At 38.1% G+C, this 21,819-nt stretch overlaps 1 protein-coding gene across 2 annotated transcripts in view; it reads left to right on the top strand.

Moving 5' to 3' along the window:
• Positions 1–670: 670 nt before the first annotated feature.
• LOC121860491 (E3 ubiquitin-protein ligase TRIP12-like) overlaps positions 671–21,819 on the top strand; it is a 39,455-nt gene continuing 18,306 nt past the window's right edge. For both annotated transcript variants that reach the window (XM_042357655.1, XM_042357654.1), the window contains exons 1-9: positions 671–770; positions 6,948–7,069; positions 8,610–8,850; positions 9,777–9,915; positions 11,438–11,449; positions 17,365–17,513; positions 17,668–17,821; positions 18,275–18,374; positions 18,821–19,098. In XM_042357655.1, coding sequence (XP_042213589.1) covers positions 6,984–7,069; positions 8,610–8,850; positions 9,777–9,915; positions 11,438–11,449; positions 17,365–17,513; positions 17,668–17,821; positions 18,275–18,374; positions 18,821–19,098 — 1,159 coding nt within the window. In that variant the 5' untranslated portion in view covers positions 671–770; positions 6,948–6,983. The remainder of the gene's footprint in view (positions 771–6,947; positions 7,070–8,609; positions 8,851–9,776; positions 9,916–11,437; positions 11,450–17,364; positions 17,514–17,667; positions 17,822–18,274; positions 18,375–18,820; positions 19,099–21,819) is intronic.

Genomic DNA, 21,819 nt, shown 5'->3' with positions numbered 1-21,819 from the left:
CCACCCATTAACATTCAGTATATTGAATGCGGGGAATTATTATGTTTACAATAATAAGAACGAAGTAAGCAACATTCAGCGATAAAAATATAAACTTGATAACTACCAAACCTTTGTTTACGGAGAAACAACAATACCGGAAAGGTTAAGCAATTCTTAAAATTTTTGTGAGATCATGAGTGAGTTTCCTCATATTGTATCAAGATCCTTTAATTAAAAAAAAAGGAAGTAACTAGCTGTAATACATATCTATAATTCTTTTTCATTGTTTATATTATGATGTTTTTATTTCGCGAAAATTATACCTGGTCAAAGGCCATGCTGACCTACGCGGATGAATATACCAATCAGCTGTTTGCCTCATGATGTTTTTCTTAAAACTACTTTGTTAGAGTTCACTAACGAGGAGGATATGTACACTCCGAGTGTTTATAAGATATTTGATACTTCTTAAAGAACATATGCATGATTTTCAGTGTCAAAGCTATGTGTTACATGAAACTCATATATGCTTAATAATGCAAATAATTCATCAGTAATACATTAATCGTAGTATTATTCCAATTAATATAGAGATAGAGGCAAAATTGAGTGGTTATCATTAGTAGCATCTAAAAATTGAAGAGGACTAGTTTTGTTTACGTAGGGTTGAAGGCGGTACAGGGCCCAGCAGCCCAGCTGGCTGATGGTCGGGAGTGTTTTCATACGGAGCTGTGCAAGGCAAAGGAACTCTCCTCTTCGTTTCGGGCAAAATTAATGTCACAATACTAGTAAGTTGTTTATATGAGGAGCATCATTGTGTTTGGTATTTTCCTGTCCCGTTTCACAAGGGTAGAAGTATTTATTTTGTCCATGAAAGTTGTATGACGAAGCAAAACAAAGCGCAGGTCTTGTACGACAATGGCAGCTCGGCTCCGTAGCGGAAGACTAGAGGAAGCCTTTTATTTGCGTCTTTTTTATCGATTTTAGAGGATTCTTTGCAGCTTGGCCTTTGTCTTTATGAATAACCATGCTTTGAAATTTATTATGGCTATGATTGACGAAAGTTTGTCAGAATGTTTGTTGGAAAGATAATCAAAAATAGAAGTGAGGAGGCGGTGTAGGACCGAGCATGGAGTCGTGTCAAATCGGCATCGTTTTTATCAATTCTTCATATTGTCTAAGTATTTTTTCCGGATACAAACCACGTGCTCTCCCCAGTGTTTGTGAGGGACTATTATTACTGTACGTTGTTCTAAATCCCTGCAAACCATATGAAATGCCTTAAAGACAAATAGGTAAATATTGGCCTGAGAGTTGGGTTTCTTGATTAACTTGGATAACGTCATTAGTTTCTGGTATATTTTTGATAGTCAGATTTCATTCGACTTGAAACATACAGTAGTTAGTGGAGCAATAAATCAGTAGATAGTAGTTAGGGAGAAGTGGTATTTTGATGAATGTACTGCCATGGTATTGTTAGATATTTTACTTTTTGTGTTGTTTTACATATACAGTACAGTATGAAATGAATTCACTTGCCCAAAGAATACATATTCTTACTCGCCATGTTTGAAATTCGTTCAAAGCTATAAAAAACTGAAATGAACGAACTTAATGTGCGTAAATTAATTATGATTCCGCGCGTCAATCTACGTTACGTTTATTTTTTGGGTAAGTAAGGTTAGGCCTCATCGGTTTGTGTTGCTTATTGTTGCAAAGAAGTGACACCCTTTTTTCCCAGCATTTGTTTGTTTATAACGACCGTCGAGCTTCACGTTGAGAATTGCAGCCATTTTCATTAGTTTAGACTCCTGTTGGGTTTGGTATGGTCTTAGTAATGGAAGTCCACTTTCAGAGGAATTATAATGGCAAGATAGTTTGGAAAAGTTGTGTTTTAGAAGTTTTAGGCTACACCCTCTATTGGGTTGATTTCTTGGGTATTTTACTAAAAGTTGTAACGTATAAAGGGAAATACTGTACGGCGTGAGAAGGAAAACCATTAAATTTACTTGAGATGTGACGTGTAAACAGTGCCCTCCAGTCACCTGATGCTTTGATGGCTTGACAAAGATCATCTCTGGCGAGTGTCGGAGTTTAGCAGGATCATTATCACCGAGTGTTAACAAACTTGCCTGTATACAGTATAGTATATGAAAACACACACACACACCTGCCATATATGCATCTTGATAGCCGTTCTGCCTTGCTGACATCGTTCAGGTATGGTATTTGTGAAGGCTCGGAGGTTACGGCAGTATGGTATTAACTGTGCTGCGGTAACATGTTCAGACGTACAGAATTACCGTGCCTCTAGCTGTGATTACATCCATACACTTTCTTGCACATACTGTCTCTTCTTTGTTTAGGACCAATGTGGAAGCCTGTCTTTTCTCGGATAACCAATAGTTACCAGATAGTAATACAGTACAGGTATATGGTTCGTAACCTGTTGATTGAGGCCTGGGGAGGGTGTGTTGTCTGGCTTAAGGGATCAGTGTTCCCAATGTCTCCCTCATTCGTACATCAGTACTATCCATACTGAAGTGAGAGAAAGAAAAGGAATGTCTAAGTACTGTATATCTGATTTGGAAGAGGTCCGAGAGTGAGCTTGAAGAAGAAACGGCAATAGTTTATGACACGGGTCCAGGTTAACAAGATACCTAATGGAAGCTATTCACAGCAGAATAAGTTATTTCTTACTTCAAGTATACTAAAGCAAATTGGGTGGAGGGATAGCACTCATCATATTGTATTTTGTTTCTTAATAATTTTTCTCGTAAATAAAGATGCTTCATGTGACCTGACCAAGGATGACATGTTTGTTTGATTTGTCTGTTTTCCTTGTTTGAGCTGGAGGAGGAACATTTCGTAGATGTTAACACCTCAATTTTATACTCGGAGAAACAGCAGCACCCTCAGATTTTTGTGTAGACAATGATGATGAATTCTTTAAGAATATCCCATAACAGGACAAATAAAATAAGGTGTTTTGTAAGGATAATATTTGTTTGGGGATACATTTGAACGTGACTTCCCAGTAATGTCATTCATTCCATATACAGCTCCTCCCCGACTTACGACCACCTGCACTTACGACTTGCCTCAGTTGTACCAAAATTGTCAAATTACGTATTTTCGAGTCCCAACGTCAGTACACGGACAAATTTTCGTTTGTAATTCACTTTAAAATGGCTGGTAAGCTTAAAAGTGAGAGTTTTGTGGTGCTGAAAAGAAAAAGAGCCACCCATTTTAGATTTTCTATGTATTTAAGCATTTTCGACTTACGACTGGGGTTTTTGGGCTGTTTGGTTCACACTCAGGATGGGTTGGAGAAAGGAAACTCACAATGTGCTCTCTATATACATGTTGTATTGGATGTACAATGCAGCTTGGTGCTGGGAAGGCAGCATGGTTACAAGCGTGATGTAGAGAGCTGGTTGGTGAGGGTGCTCAGAGGAGGACAGCTTGTGGGTCGTCATGCTCGCCGGCGGGAGCGAGGACCGCCAGGCAGGCGGAGGAGGAGGTGGTGTTGCTGGCTGGTTGGTGTAGGTAGAAAGAGGTCAGGTCTTAAATAGCGGGGGGTAGGCGTGGCTTAGTAGTTGACCCCTGCTCCGTGATGTATGGCGGCGCTGGTTGACCTAGACCACGAGGCATACACTGGGGAATTGGTGGGGTCGGCTACTCAGCGACAAACAGCGTTTCTAGGGGAGAAATCCACTACACGACCATTTCGACTTACAACCTGGATTTGGGTCCCCAATCCCGTCGTAAGTCGGGGAGGAGCTGCACACACACACACACACACACACACACACACACACACAAACAAACAAACACTTCCAGTGAAAGATTTTACATGTGGTATATGATTTATTGTAGGTAAGATGAACTAGCTTCCTAGGGTGGAAATATTCTATTTTAGGTTGGCTTACATTAAGCATGGTTAAGTGTGAATTGTTGGTTTGGTTGTTGACTGAGCAACATTTGTTCACTTGGTACGTCACATTGCTTTATTGCTTGTTTTATTCAATCTGCAAAGTATTTGTGAACAGTTGAGACACAATCCTGGCATTGCTTGAAGCGGGTGGGTGGCACTCCATTTTTCATGGAGAACTGATTAAAAATTTTCCTTCTCAATATTTTCATAAGGGAGCTGGTTAACAAGGAACCCTTATACAGTACTTGAGTGTTACTGACAATACTGTTGAAATAACAATCAGAGACTATACGAGGCAATGATGGAAAGCATCATATAACATGGCAGTTCTACTGCTGATTTGAGCCGGTGCAAATGATGCAAGGGACACCATATCCTGCAATTTGCAATTGCCATGTTAAATAAAAATGCACTGCCAGACTGGATGAAACCTCCAGTGGTGAGTCTGGTGGCTAATTTCATACAGTAATTTACTGTACTCTATAGTGGAGGTTAACAGAAGGCCCTATAGAAACCTCAAGACTGTAATGACCAAGAGATTACGTACAGTAATTAGTAATTCTTCAAACCCGTAGAAGAGTAGAGGTAGTTGGTCACTTTATAAAGGATACCAAGCTTAAGTACTGTAGAGTCTATTAACCCCTTGTGACGGTGTCGCCTCGAGCTGAATAAAATTGTCTGGCGTTGACTAAATACTGTAGCTAGAATATCAGGTGGCTCCCACCACATCTCCATAGTGAAAGGGTTCGTGTAAACAATAGTAATGTGTAAATGTATTATATTGCAATCTGTAAGTAAAGATTTAATCAGTTCCCTTATAAGTGTGGATATTTTAAGTTTTGGGTAAAGGTGTAGGGAAGTGACATCACAATTTTGTTTGGAAGTACTGTATATGGATAGGATTTACTGTACTGTTGATACTGACCAAAATAATGCACTGCACTGTACTATACTATATAACAGTACAGTTTCACTAAAAATCCCCCTGGGGCTGAAAGGATTTATGCTTATACTTAAAGAAATGAGGTACAGTACGTAGCTACTGCACTATATAAAGCATCACTAACAATACCTTCGTGGCTAAACTGTTAATGACAATAGGTAATACAAACTGACCTGCCTTATGAAAATACGTGAAAATAAACCATGTGCATTAGGTTTGGCTGGTTGGTGTTACATGATTGGTTAAACCTTGTGTGTGTGTATTTCTCCCTTGCTAGATAGAGATTGTGAATTGTGTTGAACATATCTCTGAATATCCTGTTAAAGAAGATTAAGTGGCAACACATCTGGGGTACATAAGAAGGGAAGAAACTGCAGTGGAGTCTATGGGTACACATTAGTCAGTTCTATTTACACCCAACTTCTATTGCTCATATATCTGTAGGGTTGGTATGGGTTGTGATGGTACCTGTAGAGCTAGTATGGGTTGTGATGGTACCTGTAGGGTTGGTATGGGCTGTGATGGTACCTGTTGGGTTGGTATGGGCTGTGATGTTCCTTAATACCTTGAATCTAATTTAGAATACCTTATTACTGTTCATTATCATCACACTTATCAAACTCCTGAACTTGTGTTTTGGTCAAGACAGAAACCACGAATGAGACCTTTCGTTACATAGCACCTCATGGATCACCCCTTTGCTTTCACCTTAAGTCACCCCCCAGCTTAATCACCTAGAAGTCTAATTGCCCTGATACTATTGGGAGAGGCTAATCTTCAGGTGATTCATTACTGTACGTCACTGGTATGCATATGGTGGTCTGCAGAATTCCATGATATGCAAATGTGTTCAGGGTTATGATTGATGTGGGTTATTATATTAGGGTTAGCTTGGCAGGTCTGGTCTGGTCTGTACAGTATATAGTACCGTACTTGGTTTGGTCCCTGGTAGTGGTGTGATGGCCTTGGTGAACGTAGGACTGTGTTAGTGGTCTTGGTGGTGGTGCATTGTGGATTAGTTGTGGTTTATGGTGGTGCATTGTGGATTAGTTGTGGTTTGTGGTGGTACATTGTGGATTAGTTGTGGTTTGTGGTGGTATATTGTGGATTAGTTGTGGTTTGTGGTGGTATGTTGTGGATTAGTTGTGGTTTGTGGTGGTACATTGTGGATTAGTTGTGGTTTGTGGTGGTGCATTGTGGATTAGTTGTGGTTTGTGGTGGTACATTGTGGATTAGTTGTGGTTTGTGGTGGTACATTGTGGATTAGTTGTGGTTTGTGGTGGTACATTGTGGATTAGTTGTGGTTTGTGGTGGTGCATTGTGGATTAGTTGTGGTTTGGGTTTTATGGATAATAGCAAAGTACAGCCGGCTACTTTTAATTTGTACCGTCATCCTGGCTCGAGTCTGATTTGATCTGAAATTTGTGTAATATAAAGAAATGGTGAAATCAAATGGCAAAATAATCTAGAAAGATTAATTACTGAACTGTATGGAAGTGTGCAAGTAAGAATTGAAGGAATTATAGTGTAATTTAGGCGTTTCATGGCAATAGAGGGGTCTTGGGCACGAAAAAGAGACATGGGTAGATAGAGTTCTAGTGGGAATGTATCAAAGGAAGCAGATGTATGGAAGCATAGAAACAAAATGTAGTGAGGAAATTACGGGTGAAATAGTACAGGATAAATACAGTACAGTTACTGGTAATAGGAAAAAAATGATTGCTGCACTAAGTGTAGCTGTGTTTAGGGAAACTTTTATCCGAGGGTTTTTATATGGCATTTAAATCTCAAGGTCACTGAATTATCTTGCATGTGTACAGGACTTTGCATTTTACTTTATGCTGTGCTTAACCTTTTGAGCTTCCACCAAGGAAACCTATTAGCTTGGTAGATGGACAACCAAAAACAATAATTCCAAACTACTGTCTCGGGATATACAAGCTTGTGATAATGTTCTGGTGGTGAGGGACATTGTTCATATCCTGCAATCTTTTAAGTTTTTATTGTACTTTGTTATTAGATAATATTGGTAGCTACTGTACATAATTAAGTTAATGTAAAGATTTCCATTTGAATTATCCACAGGTGTTGTTGGCATGATTGGGTTCGAGACCAGTGCCTATGGCGGAGCGCGGTGAGGGGACCGCAGGGGGGTCACACTCACAAGCCACCACCAGTGGGGCCCACACTGCGGCAACCAGGAATAGGTTTGTACAGTAGTTGATTCTGTCTTTTATGTTTCTCCTTAAGGGTAGCATTAGGCCTTCAGAAAGTAAGGTGAACCTGAAGGGTAAGAGGAGTGAGGGATGCGTGTGTACCGTCATATACAGTCTTGTACTAGCAGTGTTTAGAATTGAACTGTATAATAGATTGGGAGTAAATGTTGTAACATTGCTTGTAACGTGTTTGTGGGATTTCAAATATGACTAGTTTGCAGTATTGTATTTTTTCCCAAACTACTTTTCATTGGGGAAACAAATATTTTTTTTGTTTTCTAACAACCAAATTGACTGTTTGTTTCATTAAACATTTGCAATGCTAATACACTACCTGAATGTAATTTCCAGTACTTGAATGTTTTAGAAACCCTAAAAGATGGGTGGGTCTAGTTGTAGACCTGAACAATAAAGGAGGACATTTTGTTACAGTAGCTTCCTCCAGTGGGTAGAGAGATATAATTCCAGGATGACGACAAAAAATAGTTAATGTATCTAAGATTAGTCTTCAGTATTTTCCTTCCCACTCTCCCAACTTATTTCTCTTGACAACTTTCTCATTTATTATTGTTTTCATTCCTCTGCTCCTCCTGAAGCTCCTGGTGCTGGTGTGTAACTATTGTTGTGTAGTGCTTCAGATGCCATAACGAGAGATGTTTTCTAAGGTGTTGCTTTATTCAGTAATTAGTTGGCTTGTCTGGTGTACTTCCTGCTGTCCATTTTTAGTCCTCAGTGTGAAGTTTTTTTTTGGTGGTGGGGGGATATACTGTACAGTATTTATTGTGCCGACTGTCTGTTTGTCCATTTGATAAACACCACCATGTTTAAAAAATAACTTCAGGTCTTTTTTGGGGAATTTCATGAATTTTATACAGGACTTGAATATACGTAGAGGAAGAAACTTTGATTTTTTTTTATCTGGTTGAAGGCTGTTTACTACAGTATTGTCAGAAGATAAGACAGTTTACTTGTGGCTTTATTAAGCTTCTGGAGCTGTCTTTGAGCTGAGCATCTTGTAATGCTTTTTGTCCAGCTGCTCGAGGCATCAGGGCTCGAGACAAGTGCTCTTATGAATGGTCGTAATAGCGAGGCACGTTGAATCATACCTGTTCATATTGAGTCTGTTTCTTGGAGTAGTTAAAGGTATTGACATTGTCTTCATGAGTAATAATAGGCACAGATATCTCCCTTGACCTCTTACTCCTCTACAAATGCTCTTAATATAGTACACTAATTGACTCACAGGTGCTCCTAATGACACCAGGTGGCTAAGGTGCTGTGATGTTTGGGTGGACAATAGGGCTATAGTGATAATAAAGTGATGATGCTTTTGCTGTATGCAGTACTGTACAGATCAGGGTGTTATTACACAAAAATGCAAGGACACATGACTATGATATTCAGATGATCATAAGATTTTTTTTTTTTCAAAAGCACTTGGATCTGTTCATGTTCCTTTTTCTTGTGGCTGCCTGCATAATATAGTATTAAAAATAAGATTAAATTATCGTGATTCTTGTGTGTTTCACAGAAATCAGCTGGTTGGGTCAGTAGTGGAGGGGTTGGAGGCTTTCGGGAGTCCCCTACCCCTACGCAAGCGCAAGATTGGTATCACCGAGGTGGTGCACACAAAGAGGAGAAGCAGCGACGGTCCACAGGAACCCTCGGGAGGATTTAGTAGCATTACGTCCAACACAGCAGGTGCAGGTGGCACCGCGAGCAAGAGGCAGAGATACACCAGCAACAGTAGCAACAGTGACGCACGTTACGCAGTAAGTGTCTTCTCCATTCTTTGAGGTGGTGGCTTGACTGAAATGAGCTGATGTAGTGGTTCTGTATTCTCAAACTGGTGACTGTTAGAGCAAGGAAGAACATTCATCTGGAAGAGCGGGCATTGGGTTGAATGGGCAGTTTTATGAATTGTGTTGGTGCTTGGAGGTTTATAGTACTTACGGACCACTGCAGCCTATTAATTGTTAGTACTGTACAGTGCTGTAAAATTTTAATGCATTGTTTTTATCTTCCTATCCATGTTCACTGTATAAAAGTCATGCAGGTATAAATGTAACAAAAGGTACAATAGTGATAATTTTACAGCATATCTTCGCTTTCATTATCTTTTTGTTTTCCTGTGATGTGTTAATGTTCTTTGTTGTATTACTGTACAGTATTAGAACTCATAAAACTGCACGACTAAGTGGGAAATATTTGGTTGTCTGGCAAATAAACTCCTTGCACCAGACTTGTCACACTAGTATAGTAACACTCAGTGTTAGTTACGGTGATATCATACCTTAATTGTGCGTAGGCTATTTTCTTGATAAAAGGAGAAGAGACAATTTGTTTTTACAAACATAGCCCCAAAACATTTCTTGTAACTTCTCAATTACCAACAGTGCTGTAACTCCAGGACCATTCATCAGTGATTACAACAGGTAAACAGGTTACATAAGTGTGCTTTTATCATTACCGTATTACATATAATCCTGCTATGGAAGTGAATTTGTTGAGGTGAATCGGGATTTTATTCGCCCAGCATTAGGTGGAAGAAAGTTGGAAGTGAAGTGAAATGCATCCCAAGTATCTTCAAACTTTGAGTTGATTTCAAATTTTTATTTTGGCTCCTTTACTCCGCTGTATTAATAATTTATTTGAATATCTTGGTGCATTGCTAACTATGAAGATTTGTGACACCCAGGATAGTGGCGATTGTGGCGATTGTGGCTTGGAGAGCCCGGCAAGCAAGCGTCAGCGCCGGAGCAGTCACGTAGAGAGCCGGAGCAATTCAGCTGCCAGCCTGGCCGCCAACGCACCCAGCACAACCACTCGGAACCAGGGTAAGTTCTTCCTCCATTTTTCTTGACAATTTGTAATTGGCTTGGATTATTTTTTCCCTTCATTTCAGGACATGTTGGAATTTGCTGTACAGTATCTGTTTAAAGAATTTATCTTGTGGACAGTCAGAATCGGTAGAAAAAGGGGCCATTTGTTTCTCTAGTTTATAGCTGTTGGGGAAAGCTCTCGGGCTGTGTTCCTCAGTGTGGGACATTTATAGAAAAGATGGAATTATCTGAACTTGACTTCATTTGTGAACCAGTGAAGGTCAGGGAAATATAGTACAGTATAGCTACTTAGTATGTACAGTATCTACATTATTTTATTGAAGGTCCTATCTCTTATAATTAATAGTTGTTGATGGCCCAGTGTAATCACTACAGAGGTTTCTTGTTACAAGCTTAAAGACTTTAATTGTTGAGGCCCAGTATAACGTCAATATCGACTCGAGACTAGGGTACGGAGTATGTAGAGATGAGGAAATTCCTTATATATTACAGTTTAGGGTTTGGGTTGGGTCTGATTATCAAGTCTCTTACTCTTAAATATTGACTGAACATTACTGCAATAATAATAATGTAATCCTGCATTTATAACCAGAAACATTGTACTTCAATATTGTTCTGCAACTTTGGCCAGAGTGAGTGATGATACTCAGATATTTGGCTGATAAAATTACTGTATCTAAACTTGCTCTTGTTAGGGAAGTTATCACTGTATTCGTCTATTGGATTTTTTGAAGTCCAGACCTCTCCCATATTTCCATTCAGTTCACCATATATCAGATAATTTTTATGGTAAGTTAGAGCTTCCTACCCTTAAAATGTATTAGTTCTTAATTAAGGTAGTGTGTGATTAGTTAGTGATTAATGTGCGTTTTGTTGGTGTGTGTGAGTTACCAGAAGTGCATTGGAGTTATTTCTTTGGCAGTATTAAGTGAAGACAATGTTCTTTAAATCTGTTAGTATTGTTGTCATGAACTGTTTCTAGCCCAGGAGACCAGGTTTTCTTGTTACTGAGCTCTTTGTACCTTACTTATGGGCCTGAGTCGAACAAGCCTTAAACTGGTGCACTTCATTGTACTCCTGTGCTGTTGGTTTAGAGTTTAGGTTGAAGAGTTTTTGATACAGTATTCCCATTAATATTTGTCCAGTCAAGAAGAAGGTTTCTATATTTTCATTCCTGAAGCCCATTGTGCTGACACAGGGTGGCTGTAGTAACTTCTTAGAGGTTGAAGGGGTTGAAGAATTTTTTAGCCAATTTAATTGTTCGTGAGTTACTAGATTTTAGTTTGGTATCATCTCTTTTTTTTTTCTTTGCAATGTTTGGTCATAGTTTGTGTAATTGGTGCCCATGAGGATCCCACTAAAGATAAATCCTTTTGCTGGATTATTATTACATATTTGTTGAATTGAACCTTTATTTAGTTGGATTCATTTTGTTTTAGAATTCATTATTGGATTTTTATTGAACATGAAAGGAAATGTAAAGGAGCAATATTAGCATTGATTTTTCTTAATACAGCAGCATTGGTGGGTGAGTTAAAAGGTTTCCATAGATGTATCTAGCAGTTACATGCTCAGCGCAGTGTAAACCTGACTAGTCTTGGCACTGTTTCGTAAATCTACGCACCAAGTATTTGCCTACTGTACTGTAATACGAGATAGAAGAAGTAATATTTTATCATACTTTAGACGTTACAGCTTATTCGTAATGTACTCAATATGCACTAGAGCCAATGGAAGTGATTCCTGATTACAACTGACATGTAGTGAATCATATAAAGTAAAAGTTAACAGAATCATTAAATTTTTTTAATAGTAATTGACCCAAATGAAGTCATTTGTGCCAATGACTGAATTCCAATTGCAGAAAAATTACTTTATTAGTACAGTACTGTACAGTATTCTTCTGTGTGCCTGACTGTTCCAACATTGGTTATGGGGTTGACCAGTAACAAGTCCAGTCCAGTAAAGTGTGTAATTGGTGACCTATGTAAATTCAATTGATTGGCAGCGGTATATAATTTAAATGTTGATAATCACTTACCGTAGTGTGAACATCAGAAGCTTGTTTTAGTGTGTGAAATATTGCAGATTGTTTTCTGAAGAATAATCTCAGGAGTTTACTCTACCTTGTTGACCTACTGTACTGTACTTGTATGCAGCAAATAGGTTTCTGCATTATAATCAGTGTTGCATGTTGAGCCTTAACCCCAAAACAAGCCACCGTACATTTCACACTACAGAAATGTATGTTTGAGAATCCCAGCACCAATCTGCAGAATGTTTGTCCAAATATGTTTCTCATTCAGGAGAGGGAAATTTAAAATTAGCAAATTTAAAATGCCCCCCAGTAAGAGTTTGTGGAAATGTAAATACCGGTACTAAATAACTAATTCAATTGGATTTTTTCACATACATAAAGTATATTGTTAAGTGGAGTTTCCGACCACGGTAACACATTATTAGTCCCCGTATTCATACCAAAGGAAATTATGAATTTTTAAAGCTTTCTTTGCTTTTGTTTAGAGATGTCTTGTGATTGTATTTTTATTTTGTTGACTCGTTACTCTGCTATGGCAGTTAGTCTGAAAGATGAAGCTGTAAGATACAAATAAAGATGGTGTTTCCCAGTTAATGATCAGTTAATAATGAGGACTCTATACAGTACTAGACAAGATGTTCATTTTGTATCACTTTCCTCTGGTATACAACTCACATTCGAGGCATTCTATCTTGTTCATATATGGAGTTAAAGCATTGACTTTTCATCTCCAATCACACACAGTACATCCAATATTTCCTCACCCGTGAAGTTCACCATTGATTGTATTTGTCCAAGTTTTATGATTGTACAGAATGTAGTTTTGTATGATGAATTTTTTGGTACAGTATATAAAGCTCTCATTAAGTGTGTGAAAGATTTTCACCAACAGGTAATTTTGACAGACTCTGTTCTAGTGTGCTGTGGGATTAATACTGTAGAAACTTTTGAGTACTGTACAGACATGTACTGTAATGTATTGATTTTCATGCTCATAATATATATGATCTTAATTCAAATAACAATAAATATTTAAATTTTGATGTTAAATTGTAAAGTAAGTGGTAGCATCTCCACAACATGGATTACTAGTAGTTTACATTTTTGTTGTAGGCAGTACAGTATGATGTGTATATAAAATGAGGCATTATTTCATTACTTTTGAAACTCCAGTGACACCAGTGCGGAGATCAACTCGAATCTTAAAGAAGAATAACACCTTAAGTGTGGGAAACAAACAGTCATCTAGAGTTACTGTTAAAATATTACCTAAAGGAAACCATAAACTTATGAATAGTTTGCTGCAGACTGCCTCAGCTGGACAAGTATCCACATCCAGTCAAACCAGCTCGGAAAATACTGTTGTTAATATTGGTGGTGGTAATGGTGGGTCATTAATTCCTGCAATACAATTGAACCTCAAAGGAAATGTGTGTTCAAGAAGTCACAATTGTTGTTTTATATTAAAAGGGAAACTGTGTCCAATTAAAAACACAGAAGAATTACAAGAACTAGAATCCATTCCGGTTATCCTCGAGAGTAAAACTGTAAGAAATGGAAGTTCTTTAGTAATTGCCGGGGCATTAGGTTCTGGTAAACCAACCAAACCTGGAGAAACCTCTTGTCAAGCAGAGAATTGCACACTGAAAGCAGATTCAACTGTTGTAAATAAAGGGAAGGAGTCGTCATTGGTTGCTCAAAAGACACCGAGAAAAAATACAAAAATTCCTGGCGTCTCCAGGATGACATCCCAAGGAATTCACAAGAAACAGTCAAATACAACATCAAAATTAAAATGTCCAAATTGCTCAGCCAGGCAAATGTCCATTAGTTTTCGGCCAAGCATCGTAAATATTATTAAGCCAGCTACTGAGGCGTCTGGTACGGTCTCCAAACAAAAGATAAACTCTCAAAGTAACTCCTTCAGTCAATCTACTGGAAATATTTATGGACAAATAGGTAAAAAAAGAATTAAGCCCAGAACTGAAATATCCAGTGCTGTCAGTAAGCAAAAGATAAGTGGTCAAAATAACAGTGTGAGGCAAGCTTCAGTATATCATAGTAAGGCAGGTAGTTTAAGGAGGCCTAAACCAACAGTAAATGGACCATTTAGTTTTAATAAACCACAGCAAGTTAAGGTAAACCCCTCACAAACCAAATTCCCTAACCAGGGAGCTGGAGGAAAGTGTGCCAAACCACAGGTCAAGTTAACTCTCATAAAAAACACAAAATCTGAAGCTTCTGTATCATCTAGCAAACAAAGCAGCTCATCAGCTGCTGTACATGGCGAGAGTTCTTCCCTGAAACAGACCTCTGAAAATTGTGAAGCTAAAGACGACAGCATCACGGGGGTTGCGGTGGACCCTAAATCAGGACCATCGTTGAGTAAGTTTAAATGTCACCTTTGACAAAAATTTTTTAGGGGATTGTGATTTTAATTGGAAATTTGTCTTCTAGTTGGTGATATTGACTTAAAATGTATTTTGCGATGAGAAATGAGTGTATGACTGGGTGGGAGGTGGTGGTGGACTTGCCTAAACCAGTTAAGAAACTAACAAGTTTACAGAATTTAAGTTTGGCAAAATTTTTGCCGACTATTTCTCAACCTATGTATAAACAGTATCTTATACAGGTATAGGTAATGTTGAGGGGATATATGTAGAAGTATTGCACCTGCAAACATTAGTATGTGCACAAACCTTAACATTTCTCCAACCTGACCAGTGACCACCACACGTTTTCTGCCAATTTTTTATTGAGGACATATAGGGCCCACGTTTCATTAACATACAATTTGGACCACACAACTCTCCAATACAGTGGGGTATGCTATAACGAATCTAATTGGTTCTAGAACCTGTTCGTTATAGCATTCGTTCGTTATAGGATTAATCCGTTCCAGGCCCCCAAATACAACCAATTAACACTGAAAAATATAATATAAAATTGTAAAAAGTGCATAAATATGCATCTAAACACCTGAAATAAAGAATATCATTAATATTTGTAATAAAAAAACAATAAATTAGAAAAAAAAAAATTTAAATAATGTTCGTTGTAGGAGTTTCGTTCGTTATAGCATTCTCAATTTTATAGGTAAAACCGTTCGTTATAGGAATATTCGTAGTAGGATCCGTTCGTTATAGCATACCCCACTGTATTTGGTTGATACAAATAAAAATTTCATAAAATTTGTACTTAGGATGGCCATGTTGACAAGGTAATAGTGGTATGATATAAAAAGTGTAATTTTTACTGGATATTTAGAACACTATTATAGGAGGGAACCCAGATGTAATTTTTCTCTTATCAGTAAAGCCATGTGAAGGTATTTGATGTATTACAGTGGATATTAGTTTATACTAGTTGTGTGGTAAAGGTATTTAACTTTACATAAAAGGCTGTGGTATTTCATTAGTATGGTAATTGGGCAGGATGCAGTACTCCCTTTGAATCTTGGTAAATGGTGATGTCCTTTGATTATGATTTATCAGTCCTCATGGACTACCAATCTCTTTGGTCATATTAAACTTTACATCTCTAGGTCAATGCATATAATCAAAGGTAAACATTGTATAAATACAGTACCTGTACTTATGAGGTTCATTGAATGAGACTGATGGTAGAAAGAGAAGAGGAAATGGTTGCAGTATGTTGGGGCGACTTTAGAGTACTCCTCTTGTCAGTATATACCAGTTTCCTTTGATAGTGTTGAACATTTACCAACAAGTTCTTTGTCAGACTCAAAATGGTGACCCTCGAGCGGGTTTTTCAGTTTCAGATAATCACAGGTGAGTGGGTAAATGGAATATCACTCCATCGCTGAATTCTTTGATAGTGTCTTGGTACTGTACACATGGCTGGTATGGGTAGGTGTTATGTCTTGGTGTTGTGCAGAAACCCCAGTTATGGACTAATTTCATTGTTTATTGGACAATCCTCATACATGTTTCTTAAACTTGTTGCTCAATGGATTTTCAGCAAACTTGGTATGTAGAGGAGTTTGAAATTAGCATTCTCCATGATGCTCCTCTTGGCCTATGAGGTGTGGTGGTGGATTTTGTCAACATTTTGTTCCTTTAGTGGTAGACATTATTACAATCTTTGGAGCTTTATCATCAGTTCCTTGAGACCTTGTTTGCTGTAGTACTGATGAACACTTTGCAAGAATTGCCAGAAAAGCTTCAGTACAAGTCCTCCCCATGGAAGAATAAGTACAACGTTTAGTTGGTACTGTACATTTTGTCTTGTCCATCCAGGAATGATTTTCTAGATTAAGTGAAAGTTTATGGATATTAATGTGTTAGGGATTTTACTCGTTTGAAAGTCAACGATCAGAATACTGTATTGACTCAATTATACCTCTAACTCTAGTGACAGTTGGATGGTTAAAAGTTATTGCTAAAATTTATATTATTTACAGCATTTTATAATTGATTTGATACACAAATTGCATTTATTAATCTTAGATTGTCTTTTAGCACCAGTCATAGAGGTGATAAATTTGTAATGAACTTGGATATGAACATTATGTGTAAGCCCACAATGTACTCAGTGCAGAGTGGTGATGTTGGTGACTCGACAAAATTGTAGGTTATTGGTCCTTTTCTTTTGCCTAGACCTTACCTGCTACAGCTCAAGGTAACTGGAATCAAGAGCAACACATATTTTCCACCATTTGTTGTCATTTGTTCTCAAACTGCCATAATGTAACTGAGGTGTTGTACTGTACTCCTGTGTGTTGTGGGAACAAGTGACTGTTAATGAAGGGAATGTCTTTTATGCTCTTGATTCTGTGTTGTGCACTGTTGTGGGGAAGAACATGCAAGAGTGAAAGAAAAATGCCGAGTTTTGTGTTTGTGGACCTAAGGCCATGTATACCTTGTGTAGCTTATGGCACTGGAGTAGATTAGAACTAATACAATTGTTGAACTAACACTTAGTGAAATTTACATGAAGTAATATCATTGTGATGTAATATGTAAAGTTAATGGTATTTGTAGCACATTTAAGTACAGTAGTGTAGTGAAACACCAGCTACAGTTTTATGGAAGCACTAGTGGTAGTGGTTATCCATAGATTAATTATTATTTTTATTTAATTTGATGAAATCTGTCCTTTAGTTTTGTTGGACATTTGATGATTTTGAGCATCATTGTTTGTTTGCCTGTACAGTATATGCACAGATACTGTACTAGTCTTTTTTACTTGTTTCACTCATTGAAAATGTCTGTCATACAGTATTTCAAGTTCTGTATTGGAATTAAGTTTTATTTTGTAAATGTTACCTACAGTACAGTATACGGTACAGCATTAAGACAAGTAATTTAAGAAGTTATTTTAGAAAAAAACGTTTCTGGTTGAATATAATAGGTATGAGGACTGTGATTATTTTATGTCAACAGACACAGAAAAGTCGCCTGGGGGTGGTGGAATACTAAAATCATATCCTCTGCGGAACCGACTGCGTCTGAGCGACGGTGGTGGAGGAGGAGGTGGAGGTAGCGGTGGAAGTAACCCGCTCACTGCTGGGCGGCTGGAGCAGCAGGGTCAGGTAAAGTATATTTACCTGCTACTTGTTTAACTTAGGCCCAGGAAGTACTATAATGAAGAAGACACTTTTAGTAATCATTTAAGTTGTTTGTATTTTGCAAGTGTCGTCTAAACTGATGTTATTTTAGGCATCGTCATTTTTTCTTTTCCTTCAGTCACAGTCTTTGCCGTCATCACCATCGTCCCAAGGTGTTGCCTTCTTGGCCGACACCTTCAGGAGGCTGAGAGAGTCACGACGATCGTCACAGGAACAATCTGCGACCAGTAAACGAAACGCGACGCAGACTAAAGATTCTAGACAGTCAGGAGGTAAGTTAAAAGATGAAGAAATAACATACACCAGTTTGAAAATGTAACTACTAACAAATGGATGTTTGGGAATGAAAGTCTTCTGTTGCTTGATATTTATTTCCTTTGGTATGTATTAACCAATTGTGATGACCTCTTTTCTGAAGAAATATTCATGAAAGTTATGGAGATCAGTCAAGTTTGTAACTGCTAAGGAAGGTGAACAAGGTTGTCAAGTACTCCTGTATTGATTAGATTTACATAAAGTACAATATAGTCTGCAGTATAGAGAATAAAAGGGTCAAGCTATTTTTACAGTGATACTTTAGAGTAAGGAAGTTAGTTGAAATGTAAGTTGTGCTTCTATTTTTTGTGGTTATTCATTTGGGCATTAATTCATAATTCTTTTTAGAAATCCTCATAAAAAAATCTTGCTAAAATATGTTTAATTACACAATTTTCATTGGTTTTCAGGAACTTGGAAGAGAACGCACGGAACGAAAAAATCGCCCCTTTCTTCTAAACGTAGCAGTCGCAGTAAAACCAACAACACGGGGTCGTGTGCTAGTAGCAGGTAACACAGCTTGATGATGTGTGAAGGATTTCTGGTTATTAAGAGTTGAGGGTTATTCCAGGAGACAGTTGACACCTTGGTAGATGCTTAAATTTAGATGAATGTTAACATTTATTACTAGCCATTTAGAATGGAAGGTTTTTGGTTCACCCATATTTTGGTGTTTGCTTTATGGTGTGGAGTTTCTTCTGTATGGCCCAGTATAGCATTAGAAATGGGGTGTTTTATAATATGGTTATACTGTACAAGCAGTCTCTCCATTAGCTGTAATCTTCTATCCCGGAATTTAACATTACCCGGAAAATAAAATTTTAGCGTTGGTTGATACAGTACAGTACTAGCCGCTAATTCTTAGAATGATGTGCAGTTAAGTACAGTACTGTACTTTGACTTTGAATGGTAAACTATTGAGTTTGTATAATAATTTGCGACTGTTGTAACTACAGCCAGCACTCGTCGAGAGGGTGCGGGAAGGTGAGCTTTGGCAGCAGTGGCTCAGGCATGTCTGGGTCACATGGTGGCCATGAGGGTTCGTCCACATCATCATCAGGCCCCCCACAGTCCTCGCCCCATGGTGCTTGCTCCACCACAGGTACTCCAGGAACCTCCAGCTTAACTGGAGTACCACCAGCCACCACCACAGCCTCTGCTGCTCTTCATGCAGCACCTTCCACCTCCACCACCTCTGGCCTGCTACCTACAGCGTCTCTGGCTACGCTAGGAGGTGAGTGTACAGTAATACAGTATCGTGTATTATTAGTTTGGTCAACTACTATATACAGTTGTGAAAATTGGCTTTTATTGTATTGTTTGCTGTTTTTTCATTAGTAAGGTAGACTTGCGAGTGTAGTTTTTGAGCACTTGATGTTTTGGTTGCAGTAAAAGGTAGTAGAGTTTACAGAATTTAACACGAGACAAATATGTCATTAGTGGTAAAGAACAGAAAAGAACTGCTTGAATATGAATGAGCTGATAAAGAACGGTACAAGTTTCAAGAGTAGCGGCAATTTGGACAGATAAACTAGAACTAGGCATACTGTGTGCTTGAGATGCAGTTAAGGGGAAATCTACAAAAGTGTGTAGATGAAGTAGAAGAGGATGTTATATAATGTAGGGTGAAAGGAATTTAACAGCCAACAGTTACCACAAATAATTTTCCCCCGTTTTAGTAGCCACGAGTCTTTATTCCTGGCAAAATAGGTGTGCAATTTGAAAGCAAAACCAGGATTGTCCCTACATCGATTAATGGTGTTAGGAGTGCAGGAGAGAGGTTCAGTGTGTGCGTGTGTGCCAAGGGCTAATTTCAATAAGATTAACAATCAGTTTGGAATTTAATCTCATAAAACTGGTATATGTTTTCATTCAACTTAAAGAAAGGATTTATGGAGAGTTAAGACACTGGTAAGTATCACAGTGCATGATTATCAGTAGCTGAAGTAGAAATGTGTATTTTTTTAAGTTTTGGTTATTAAAGTGAATTTCTTTTACCATTTACCTTTCCTTGCATTCAAACCAGGGTGACACATGGAGATGTCCAGATATTGTGGCTACTGACTTACCGTGCCAACACCTTCAGGTGGCACACGTGCTCAAAATATTTACTGAAAAATTCTGCTCAAATGGCTTAATGTCCAATTCAGTGGCATAATGTCCAGTTCAGTGGGGCAATGTCTAGGACAGTGGCATTGTGTCTAGCTAAATGCCATGGGCATTTTAGACGATGATGGTCAAGATGAATGACCTTATGATAAGTTGATAGAAATGTTAAGCTAAATGGCATTGTGAAGAACAATTTAAGTGTTAGTGCAGAATATAGACAATTAGAAAAGGGTGAAGAGAGACAACTTAACATGCTGTACAAGTGACCAGAATGAAAAGGAAGAAGGCACTCCAGAAATGTGTCCTGTGTTTAACAGTGTGCCATTTTTTATTACTTACCATCTTGAAGATACAGTAATTCCAATAAACATTACAGCATATGTTTAAAGGGTTCTTTTCATGTCTTTATAACATTTATTTTTGTTAATTGTACTTTGCTCTCGGTTGTACAGAGTAACATGTCTCTAAGACAAACATAAAAGGAACCAGGAATCAGTCCTTGGATTGCAGAGGTCTATCACTATACAGTAACTGCTGTACACATGGTTGTTAGAATGTGTTAAAAGGTCAACATTATCTATAAAGAATAGAGATAAGTCTTAGAACAGTTCTCAAGTTTGTCAGACTTGATGATGGACAACGTTGTGATGAACAATAAATGGAATTTTGGACTATTGCAGTTGTATTTATTTATTTTTGGCAAGCATGCCGGACAACACACTTCCACCGTGGTAAATGGTATTCATGTTATACTCTGTACAGTATACAGTACTGGTGTGGCTTCCTTTGAGAGGGAATTCTTCTCTACAACCAATATTTTGTTCCCATTCTTACCCATAGATTAATTTTTATAATACTGTAGAAGTATATGCATACACAAGCTCATTCAAGATGACAAGAGAAATCAAACTAGTGATGGTAGAGTTAAGGAGACGGTTCCACCTTCTGCTCTAAACCAAACTGCAGTATCTTACAGCGATTTCCCAGTATTACTATACACACTTCCGCCTGTCCCCCAACAAGTCACAAACTTCAGACATGGGGAAATATTGATTACAATCTTGATGGTAGAGGGACTCCCCATATTTTTCAACTATAATTAATGCAAAAGTGGCTGGCTGCCACACACCATCCTTGCCCTCATCATGTCATATGTTTTGTAGTGTGTACAGTACTGTTATTTTTTTAATAATATAAATGTTAACCTAAAAAAGCAAATATATTTGTTTAAAAATTTGTCTTGTGGGTTGGTGGCCTCCTACCAGTTTCCCAAAGAAGAGAACTTCACCAGCATACATTTGTTAATGTCGACCTGTTCTATACCGGGCCTGGAACACTTGAGGGGGAAGCTACCTCGCCAATCTTCAGTTTTGCTCCTTGCTTCTTGATAATTTTCATATTGTTTTAATTTCAAGTGAGATGATTTCTTCCACTGTGGTGGTGGTCAAGAATTAGCCCTTTTGTGTAATCTCGGGATAAATGGACATGGCATTGGAGGGGAGTGCCCTGTGATCCACATTATATGCAGATCATTCATCCAGGGTCGCACCGATAGCTAGTGAACACAGGATGTGACTTAGTTGTGCAGCGGCGAGTTGGGATGATGTCATCTACAATAAATATTCCACCATACAACTCGAACATTACACAGCCATAGACATTGTTCATGAGTTCTGGTTTAATTTTAGTTGCCATTTAAATTTGGGACAACAATGTGGGCCTGGTCAGTGCAAGGACTTGTTTGGATGCGAGTGCTGAAACCATCCAGGTTTGAGCAAACAAATTTGCTCGTCAGTGACTGGAGTTGTGACACAGCTTTCTTTTAATGTCACAAACCAAGCTTTAA

The sequence above is a fragment of the Homarus americanus genome, unplaced genomic scaffold, assembly GCF_018991925.1.
Source record: "Homarus americanus isolate GMGI-L3 unplaced genomic scaffold, GMGI_Hamer_2.0 scaffold22232, whole genome shotgun sequence".
Lineage (NCBI taxonomy): Eukaryota > Metazoa > Arthropoda > Malacostraca > Decapoda > Nephropidae > Homarus > Homarus americanus.
The sequence above is the reverse complement of the archived record's forward strand: the minus strand, read 5'-3'. Positions and strand labels throughout refer to the sequence as shown.